Source organism: Periophthalmus magnuspinnatus, chromosome 10, assembly GCF_009829125.3.
Source record: "Periophthalmus magnuspinnatus isolate fPerMag1 chromosome 10, fPerMag1.2.pri, whole genome shotgun sequence".
Taxonomy (NCBI): domain Eukaryota; kingdom Metazoa; phylum Chordata; class Actinopteri; order Gobiiformes; family Gobiidae; genus Periophthalmus; species Periophthalmus magnuspinnatus.
This window is the reverse complement of record NC_047135.1, coordinates 28,408,348-28,419,076: the sequence shown is the minus strand read 5'-3', so window position 1 is coordinate 28,419,076 and position 10,729 is coordinate 28,408,348. Positions and strand designations below refer to the sequence as shown.

The 10,729-nt window shown below is 40.7% G+C and overlaps 1 protein-coding gene across 2 annotated transcripts in view; it reads left to right on the top strand.

The window, feature by feature from the left end:
- The first annotated feature begins 370 nt into the window (after positions 1-370).
- LOC117377354 (ecto-NOX disulfide-thiol exchanger 2-like) overlaps positions 371-10,729 on the top strand; it is an 83,522-nt gene continuing 73,163 nt past the window's right edge. Inside the window, exon 1 of one of the 2 annotated variants that reach the window (XM_055224580.1) lies at positions 371-519. In XM_055224580.1, the coding sequence (XP_055080555.1) occupies positions 498-519 (22 nt within the window). In that variant the 5' untranslated portion in view covers positions 371-497. The remainder of the gene's footprint in view (positions 520-10,729) is intronic. The other variant, XM_055224581.1, reaches the window with a different exon arrangement.

The window sequence follows — 10,729 nt, the reverse complement described above, 5'->3', positions numbered from 1 at the left end:
GAAAATATAATAAAATAAACGTTTTCTCAGTGATAGGTTTTGAGAATGTTCACAAAATAAAAATAAAATAAAATAAAATAAAATAAAAATAAAATAAAATAAAAATAAAATAAATCATACACTTATTTAATCCTACATCTGCAGACATTGTAGTGTTAGATTTGTTAGTCTATATTAATGTTTCTCATTGATTAGATTATGTTTACAGTGATCTGCCTCCAGTGGCGTTATTACCCGTGTACCGAGCACTATTTTCCCTCGTCCTCATATCAAACCCTCCTCTTAAATAACATACATCCTCGTGTACTGCTGGGCTCGGGTCTTGGAGCGAGGCGCGTGCACTGGTCTGTTCCGCTCGCGCTGTATCATCACTGCAGAGGAGCGGAGCGCATCGGACGCACCGCGCAGACACCAAAAACGTTGCCCATCACGGATTTACGCCGTTCAAACGTCCTGCAAGCGGGGCCAAAGCGGAATAACACCTCTCTATTTGGACGATGTTCCTCCTGCAGTACACAGGTATGTCATTATGTGTCATTATCCGCGCCATGGAGCCACCGAGCCTCTTTAAGACACTGCACCGGAATGAGACTGTGATTACGCGGGTCCTCTCTCCGCTTGTGAAGGCTTGTTGTTGGGACGCAGAGCCAGTGGTGCTGCCTCTTCACTCAGATGTTTGCGTTTTAACATTTGTGGATTACTTTGGACGTGATTTAGTCTGTTGAAATTCGAGACACGTTTTGGATGGGATGTAAAGTTTGGCAGATAAATACAGCAGGCTGAGTGCACGTGTTGGATAGTTTAATTCACATGAAGGCTGTCCATGTGCTTTTATTTGCATTTGTTATGGGCATATTTTGTTAGAGACAAAGACTTTTGCTTTACTGGCTGTGGACACCATGCTCTCCTTATGCTTTAGCCTATAGAACTTTGCTTCTTAGTTTGAATAATCTGCTTCTTCTTCTTGTTGAACAAAGCTTTTCTAATAGTAACACAACATATTGCATAACTTTCTTTAACCTAGTTGTAGATGAAATGGAAACAAGTTCTACTCCTTTCCTCAGTGTATGAATGCAGCCTCTATAAACTCCTTAAAGCCTATGTAACTTTTTAGCCAAAAATACCCTAAACCCAAATAAAAACATTTCTTTTTAAATTTTGGTTGTATTTATTGCACTGAAAAACATGTGTCTGTACTCTGAGCTGCCTCGCATCTCCACAAACCTGACCCAACCCTGAGTAGTGCACAAATGTGGATGATAATACATTTAGAATTGACCAGAAAGAGCTTATACCATTCACTGACCTACTTTTTCTTATGAGATACAGTGAACGCTAACTACGCCAAACTGGTGTTCCCTGGGGTCTACAAGAACTTGAGCACAGCGTGTGGTTTGATGGATCGCCACAATGAAGTAGGACACCACTTTCGCACATTCTGCCTTGGTTCTATGTGATAAATTGACCCACTATTTCTTTCTCATTATTTAATATTGTTTTCCCTATTGCGTTTCAATTATGCATACGTTTTACTGGTGATTAGTGAAATTAGGATTATTGTAAGCAGGGCCGGCCCAGGCTATAAGCAGATTAAGCAGCTGCTGAGGGTCCTGAGGCCAGCAGGGGGCCCCCAAAAGCACTTACATTTATATTGAAAATAATATAATACATCAAGTTTTATTGAACACAGAGCTGGTGTGTTTACATTAGCCTCTGAAACGATTATATTTGTTTTATACCTATAGTAGCAAAATATCCGAGCCAGGCATAGGTGAGAGCAGCTATGTGTTTACACCAAGGACCCTTTATAATGTAAATGTAACCCCACTGCTGCCAACTGGAACACATTAAAATCCACCAGAAACTTGTCTAGAATAAGAAAAATCTTGACCCCCCTTATATATTTGCCTTCTGTTCTTGTGGCTATAGTAGTTGTGACATTCTGGATGTTTTCAGTCTAATGTTGGTCATATAAACACAAATAAAACTGGTCAAGGTGATGAGAGCGGAGTCATAATGTGTCAAATGTGAATCACCAATAGCTGAGCCTAGATACATCCGCTGTCGGGGGGCCTCATAGACAAATTTAGCTTAGGGCCCCCTGAAAGCTGGAGCTGGCCCTGATTGTAAGTTTGTCTCATAAGGTTGTGCAGAAGTTTTAAAAAAAAAAAAAAAAAAAAGTATGGAAAAAGCTGAGATTCTGGTTGAGTGGTTTGGACCGGAGAACATGAGTCCACAGAGATTTCTTGTTGGAGTTGGAAAGCAGCCATCACCAAACTGTAGCGGCTAAAGGGGCACATACTTTTGTAAATGGCTTAAAGGAGCATTGCGCAAATTACAGAGTTTGTGTACTAGTTTGCCACATCTGACATCTGGCGTGAAATGGAATTGCAACTCCAGTGTTGTGTGTCGTAACAGCTCATAAAGACGCATCTTCGACCTTCTTCTCCTGAACGTCGATTCTATTTTGATCACATTATGCTGGTAAACTCGTGAATTGCTCATAATCGTTAGCTTCCTTCTCCAACAATTGTTACTGTGTCATCATGGCTCACGTAAACGCATAACAAGTCACACATTACTTCATAATCACAACTATATTGGCCGTAACACTGCAAAGAAACAGGAAGTAACCAGTCCACAACAAGCTGCTATTCACGCACCGCAAATAAACTAAATGCATAATGTACAGCGCGTCCGCCAAACCAAACCTAAACACCATATGTAGCTACGCAAGCTCAATGACTGGCTACGATCTAGATTAGCACGATAAATATAACCCAGTCACATTATTCCTTATTTTGCAACTATATCTTACCTTCTCATCAAAAGAAAAGCCAACTGTGGGTCCCTTTTTATACCCAGCGTAGACCTCAGATGGTGTTTGGGAAGCGCTGGAAGCCGGTATCTTACTTACGATGCAGAATCCATCTTACAACTCTGCTATGATCATCAAAAACCCCACTTGGTTTAGTTATGGCGGTGTATCAGGAAGTCCGATCCAATGAACCGACGCCACGCATTGCATCACTTCCGTTGAGGCAGCGCAAGTTTTTAGAACCCAAATTGTTCTCATGTAATTGACTGTGAGCTTATAGAGGCAGCTGTGGGGGGAAACTGAAAAAGCTCATTTCTTAAACAAGCATAGGAGTGAAATATAGTCGTTTTTGAGCATTTTAACTTGATTTAAGAGGGTGGTCATAACGTAACCAAGATTGAATTATTAAAAGAGAGATTCAGAAGCGTAGTATAGTATCTGGACAATGCTTTTATTGTTTGGCTGGATCAAGATGTATGTGTATTCTAGCTCATGTAAAGAAACACGTGGCTGAAAGTTGAAAAAGATGGTGCTAATTGGGACATGGTTCGAATTGCGGAAACAGCCTTGAGTTGGCCAACAGGTCTTCATCAGAGTTACTTAAAATCATTCAAGCTGTGGCGTTGGTGTGGTGTTCTGACCAATTAAGAAGCATGTGGGTTAAAATAATTGGAGTTTCCTGCTTAAATATCAATAAAGTGGCACACTCAGATCCTCATTGTGCACAATCTTTTGCAGTTAAAGGGAAATACAGTATAAACGATATCACTAGATCAGACTTAAGGTGGTTGTTTCTTTACTGTGCAGCTGATGAAAATTAGTAATAACAAGCAACTCTTAAGGTAGATATAAGACTGCTGTGAGCTGTCTGCATCTGGTTATAAAGAAAAGAATCAGGAAGTGCCTAGTTATAATGCTAGTTGTTGTTACCATTAAACTCCGACCTGTCCTCTGAAAGTCGTGAAACGCACTCATAAACTCATAATGCTAGTTTGGATGTTAGGAATGCATAAGATAAGTGAGGAATAACTTTGGATCTCTTGCAAACTCTTGTGGTTTTCACATTTTGAAGACACTAAAAATCAGGTACATTGCGTTTAAAGGAAGCCCTGTCCTATGTTTACTGTACTGAGGCTAAGTCTTCTCTGCTCCACACCAAAGTCCATTCACACTTTCTCCTCCTCTGTGTCAGTGAGTGGTTAAATTGAAAGCCATCCTCGTGCTATTATGCAGTAAACAGCTGTTGCAGTCATAAGGACATATGCTGACAGAGGCAGACTTAACCTCATGTGTGTGAGTCTGAGCACATCAGACAGGAGGTAATTGGATTCACAAATCTGCCCTGGCTCTGGGTTTACAGTGCCACTGGGTTTTATGGGTCATATTTCAGAGACTGGTGAGAGCTTTGTCAAATGGAGTTTGGTTGCAATGAGACACTGGTGCACAACTGTATTATACTTTATTATGCCCAGAGGAAAATTTGTTTTCTGTATTTGACCCATTCTTCAATGTCGCTGGGTAGGGATGGGAAATTAGTCCAATATTAATCAAGAATGGTATGATATGGTCTTTTTAATCAAGAGATCAACAGCCAAATCATTAAAACATGTTTAGAGCAGAGTTCAGACTTTGGGAGAATTTAGTGTTTTTATGTTTTTATATTTTCGGTGTTACCTTAAAAGATTTTACATGTTTTGGGTTAATTGCAACTTTATCTGATGTAAACAAAAAATGATTGAGTTTGAATTGATTGGCTTTTGAGAAAATACTTGGGCAAACGACTCAAGTGCCTCAAGTGCAAATTTGCTTTTTGAGTGTTTTTGCTTTTCAAGCATTCAACAGGGAGGCTCGTTGAATCATTTGTGGGTGTGGTGGTCAATAGTGCTACATGACTTTGGATAAAAAATCAAATCCAAGTATTGTAATTGCACTTGCGAAATGCATTTTAAAAAGTATGATTCTCTGTTCAAAAGGCCTTATTCATCAAGCGTTTGCTCTTGTGCTAAACGACTAACTGACGCAGTTTCAGAGACGCAAAAAGACACAACACAGTTATGAGCGAATGAATTTGCTACATGGGCCATTTTAGCCAACATTCACAAAATGTGAGGCGGAGGAAATGCAAATGAAGTTGTTTAGTGGGTGTTTCCATTTATTACAACTATGAGAGCAAAAACTGCATAATATAGTATGTTGTAGAGACAAGTTCAAGGAAGTTGCAAGTTGTGCACCTACGGGGCCTTTGATATTGATTTTAAATACTTTAAAATTACCCACAAGGACAGATAATATAGTAACATGTTGTCAAAGCAGCAGTAATAAAATAGTGTAGCCGCAAGTGCCAATGACCTGCCCTCGCCCGCGCTTATGCCGTGCCCCGTGCCTACGCTGTGCTATGGCGCCCTCAATTTCCCTCTTTACATTACACCCACTGCCAATTGTGAAGCATTATCCCGCCTTCTCTTCCTCTTTGCTACAGTATTGGGGGCTTTTTTTACAAATTTAAAACATTTGGACAAAGTGTGCGGGTGCACCACCAAAGACCATGCATTGTTTTTAAAATATTTGGGTAATTTTTGATGTGCCACCCTTTGAGACAATATGTACCAAAGTTGAGCCTGCAAAGGTGAATGTCCTACGAGGAGTTTGTAAAAGTAGGACATGTACTAAAACTGCTGAATCATGCTTTTTGTCCAATACGGTGGTTGGTTATCTGGTTGAGTGTAATAATGTGTATTATTTGTCTTGTCATTATCTACTTCTGTGTCAAATTTCATGATTCTAAGTGCAAATTTTCTTGGTGTAGTTGGCAAAGTTTTGTTAATTTTTGGCATTGATCATTGGGTGAAAAATGGAGTTGGTCCCAAGAAAAATAATGTGCCCCCACGCCAAGCCATGCCCCGCCCCTACACTTAAGCCTGGCCTCGCCCTGACCCTAGCCTAAATTTAGATCTAATCCCTAACCCCCTTCACGTGACCCTAACCACCACACGTGACCCTAACCCCTACATGTGACCCTAAAATAAGAGTTTGTGTAAATGAGAGCAATTTGTAATAATTCAGTATTTCTAAAATTCTGGGAAATTTTTGCAACTTTGCCACAGAGACTGTAAGACTTATGTCCCACCCGTTGGGATAATATGTATCAAACTGGAGCCTGTTTTGGTGAGCGCCCTAGGAGGAGTTTGGAAAAGTACGATGTTTACAAAAACGGCTGAGTCATGCTTAATCATGTTTAATCCAATATGGCTGACCCTTGGTTGAATTGACAGCGTTGCTGTAATAATATTTTTTGCTTTTCACATCATCTGCTTTGGTGTCAAATGTCATGATTGTGCACATTTTCTTGGCATCGTTCCTATATCCTAATGTTATTGTTTTTGGGTAAGGGCACTGCCATACTGTTTTGTTTATTTTCATAAACTGGAAATATGTATGTAGAATGTAGAGAAGAACAAGTTTTAATAGATGGCAAAGTATCATAAGTTTTCACCATTGTTAACTGGGTAAAAAATATGGGGGTTTGTCCCAATAAAAATAATATGAAAGAAAGAGGAATAATATTCTGATACAACAACAATATTTTGCATTTTTTTCCATACATTTTCAGAAAGCACTCACACATTCCTACATCATGGGGACTGTTCCTGGTTCCACTACAGACACTTCACTTCCTGCCAGTTCACTTACCAGCTACTATTAGCATCGCTTTGCAGTAGTAATAGACCCTTAATAATAATAATGGCTTACACTTGTAATGCGCTTTTTCAAAGCCTCTCAAAGCACTACACTATAGTCATTATTCATTCATTTCCACACTTGGTGATGGTAAGCTACTACTGTAGCCACAGCTGCCCTGGGGCAGACTGATGGAAGCGAGGCTGCCAATCTGCGCCATCGGCTCCTCCGACCACCACCTATCATTCGCGCGCACACCACTTTCATACTAGGCAATGTGGGTGAAGTGTCTTGCCTAAGGACACAACGGCAGGTCCGAGCTTTGGGTTGGGGGGACCAACACTCTAACCACTGAGCCACTGTCGCCCTTCACCAGCTTCTGGCATACGGGCCTAACAAGTTTGATAATTTCTTGATATGTTTACACAGAAGACAAGATGAGATCAACTCAAATAATCTGTAATTATTTTTTTAAATATTGCAAATTTTATGCTTTGGGCGGTATAAAATATGTAGACTTCTGCACCTAACATTTAGTCAAATTGTATAGCTCTATATGTTGGGAACCTTTTATGGCGCAATTTACTGTTTTTGAATTTTGCTTTATTGTTTTTGTTTACAAAAAAAAAAAAACTATTTTGATTTGTGTTTTCATTTACTGTATCTGTATAGTCCTATTTATCTGCATTTTGCTAGAACAGGATCGTGTGTGAACAAGCAAGAACTGATTTGATTTTGCATTTTTGATCTGGCAATTTCCCCAGTAAATTACCAGGGTTATGTCAGAAATTGACGTTACTTTACACAGTTATATTCCAGATTGCAGAGAGCTAAATGCCAGGTTGAGCATGAGCAGGGCAGACCCGGCAATGTTCTGGGACTGGTGCAAGTGTGAACTTAGAACCTATTTTCTGAGAACTATGTGTAAATGAGTCAGCTTTATTCATCATAGGGCCTTGTTGCCATGGTGACATCCAATACTTATGCGCAATTGGATACTAATGATGTTACACGGTTCCATTCCTCATAGTTCCTGAGGCTTTGATCATGTTCTATTTTCTTGAAGTCCCAGCACAAAGCCCAGGTGAACAGGGCTCAGGTGTAGCTGTGTTTAGCTGCTCACTGTCATTTATTCACAGGTATCTCACGAGCACTGAGACAAACTCAAACTAACCTCGAATTTACAGGCACACACATTCAAGTAACTTTAATATTATTTACTTAAAATAAATATATTTTATATTATTTACTTAAACTTCTGGCAATAATGGAAAACATAATGGAGCAAGAAAACAGGGCTCTGTTCCAAAAGAAGCGAGAGCGGGAGTGTGAATACACTGGAGGAATGCTGCCAAAGCATGAGGCCATCCTGAGAGCTGAGCAAGAGATGGAGAAAATAAGACAGCGCCACCTACAGTCTGTCTGTCAATTAAATAGGGAGTGTGCAGAACAAAAGGCCCTGGAGAGGAAACATCAATCCAGGTCAAGTTCTTGTCTTGAGAGTGAATCTCAAGCTCAGTACCAGGCATATGTGGGGAGTGAAATCACTAAAGCTGCAGCCGACAGGTGCATAGTCATAGACAAGTGCCTGAATCTTAAACAGAAACAGGAGGTCAAGGACGATTGCCTTTTGTGTTACTGGGAAGAGAAGGTGGACACTGCGAAAACAATAAGCTCCGTCCAGAATATAGACAGTGAGGACAACACTGAAGAGCTGTACGTACAGAGGGACACTAGTTATGAGTTAGTGCAGAAGTACAGCTCTACTCCAGACTCCCAAAAGATCAAGGAGAAAGCAGAATGTGTACACATTAACTTCTCCTCCAAGCACAGACATACAACATGCGTTAAACAGCCAGAACCCTTCTCCTACGTGACCTTCTTTGGGTGGCCTTCAACTCCTTTCCCTAAGAAGCTCTTGACGTTGCGTTCTTCAATAGCTTCCGCTCTGCTTGAGGAGCCAATGAGTGACATTGTGGAAGAAAATAATGACAGCGCCTCAGTACACGAAGACAATGAACATGTAGACAAACAAGAGGTTCAGATTGCTCTGAAGGACATGTTGATGGAGAACATGGCTCAGAAGTTAAGGCACATTGCACAAGAGAAGCAGGAGGAGGTTCAGAGAGAGGAGCAGCGGAGAGAAAGAAGGAATGGAGAAACAGAGTCAAAAAAGTGCTTCCTACAAAGATATGGCCGCATACTGGGGAATGCAGGTGAGGCAGAAGGCCGAGCAGGAAAGAGAGATCCAACTGCAAAAGAAGCAGACAGAGTATGAAGTAATGCAACAGCAGGAGGCAGAGGAGAGAGAGGCAGAGAGAAAGAGTGAATCACACCCTCGAAGAGTGAAATCGCTAAAGCTGCAGCTGGCTGGTTCATAGTCCTACACAAAGAAACTGACAAAGACCTGTACGTACGCAGGGGCACTAGTTGGGAGTTAGTGCAGAAGTATGGCTCTACTCCAGAGTCCCAAAACATCAAGTAGAAAGTAGAACGTGTAAACATTAACTTCTCCTACAAAGGGAGATGTTACATGTTAAAAGACAGCCAGAATCCTCCTCTTATGCAACCTCCATTGGGTGGCCTTCTCCTCCACCTAAGAAGCTCCTGCCTTTGCGTTCCTCAATAACTTTTGCTTTCCCTGGGGAATTAATAAGGCCCAAGAAAAGAATCTACAAAAATAATGGCCGTGCTTTGGCATTTAAATATAAAATTGCCTCTGATTAAGCCCATAAAAGCAGAAGCTGGTGTTTATCAAAACTATGATGCTCTAAATCTAACTTTCTCTTGTGACATACAACAAAACTCCTGAAAAGACTGAAAGTATCACCCTGATTACCCTATTGTCCCCTTGAACCTTAAAACCACCCTCTCCGAAACCTTTGTGTAAAACAACGAAAAAAAAAAAGATAGAAAAACCTACTCAGGCCTAGGGATACAACAGAAGCAAATGTGGAATTAGCCTCCATTTAGTTCTATTTTTGATGTGCTCCAGGTGCATGTTATATCATCATCAGGTTAAGCGTTTTGATAATTGCATAGCTTCACTTTGCAGCAGTTTGTATGTTAAGACACCTATTGTAAAATGTCTTTGTTGTAATACTGTTTTTGTGATACTAACTGCTACATGGAGACTATAGATTATTAAGATCCTGACCTTTTCATGGCTTGTCATTTTTTCAAAGCCATCAGATTGCATAGAATGACAAAATATTGTTATTAAACGCAAAAAATAACCAACATCCAACTCTTTTTGTCAGTAGGAGAGGCAAAAATTTGAGCGATTGCCTTGTTCACACCAGTGTTACCCCTGCAGCGACACCTGGACAAATGCTTCTGTCCCCTGTCCCAAATGGAAGGGTTCGTTGTGGTAGCTGTGCACAGTGCAACAACACAACAAAAAACAACCATTTTAACATCCTCACAGGCCCATTGACTCAGTGTTGACTATTAGCCAGTGAGGACTTCAGGGACTGGCCTTCTGCCTCCTGGCCTCCTGCTGGTGCTCAGAGCCAGGACTAAACATGGGGAATCAGTGTTTCAGTTTTATGCAGCTGGGACAGTCTACCTGAAGATGTGAGACAGGGCTCTACTTTGACACTATTTAAATTCTATTTCAAAATAGTTCTGTTTCTGTGCATATGACTGAATGGTTTTTATTCTGGATTCTTTTAATGTTAATTTGATGATTTATTGTGTTGTGATTTAAAACCTTTCTTATTCTGTAAAGCACTTTGAATTACTTTGTGTACAAATTGTGCTATACAAATAAACTTGTCTTGTTAGCAATAACAAATATTTGCTTTTGTTTGTTGTTTATGTGAAGCACTTTGGGCAGCTGAAGTTGTATTTTAAATGTGCTATATAAATAAAATTTAATTGAATATGCATGGTTGTTTGGATACTGTTGTGAAGGCTGGGGGCTACTGAGAGGACGAAGTTGAGCGATTCGTCAAGACAGTTGACAACGATGAGTGCGTGGGCTTTGCCACTTATCATGGGGAAAGGAAAGGGTCCTACGCCCTGTACGACCTCAGGCCTAATACATTTTGCAACACTTTGGCCCTGACTCCCACAAGTCTTCCACCGAACTGGAGAGTTCCACAGCAGCTGTCCCATGTCCTAAAGCGGAGACTGCAGGGTCCAGTCAACATGTATTATATGGAGATTCTGGGTGAAGCGCCATGTTTGTCCTGTCTCTGCACTGCTCCGATGCCCAAGGTGCGTGCATTT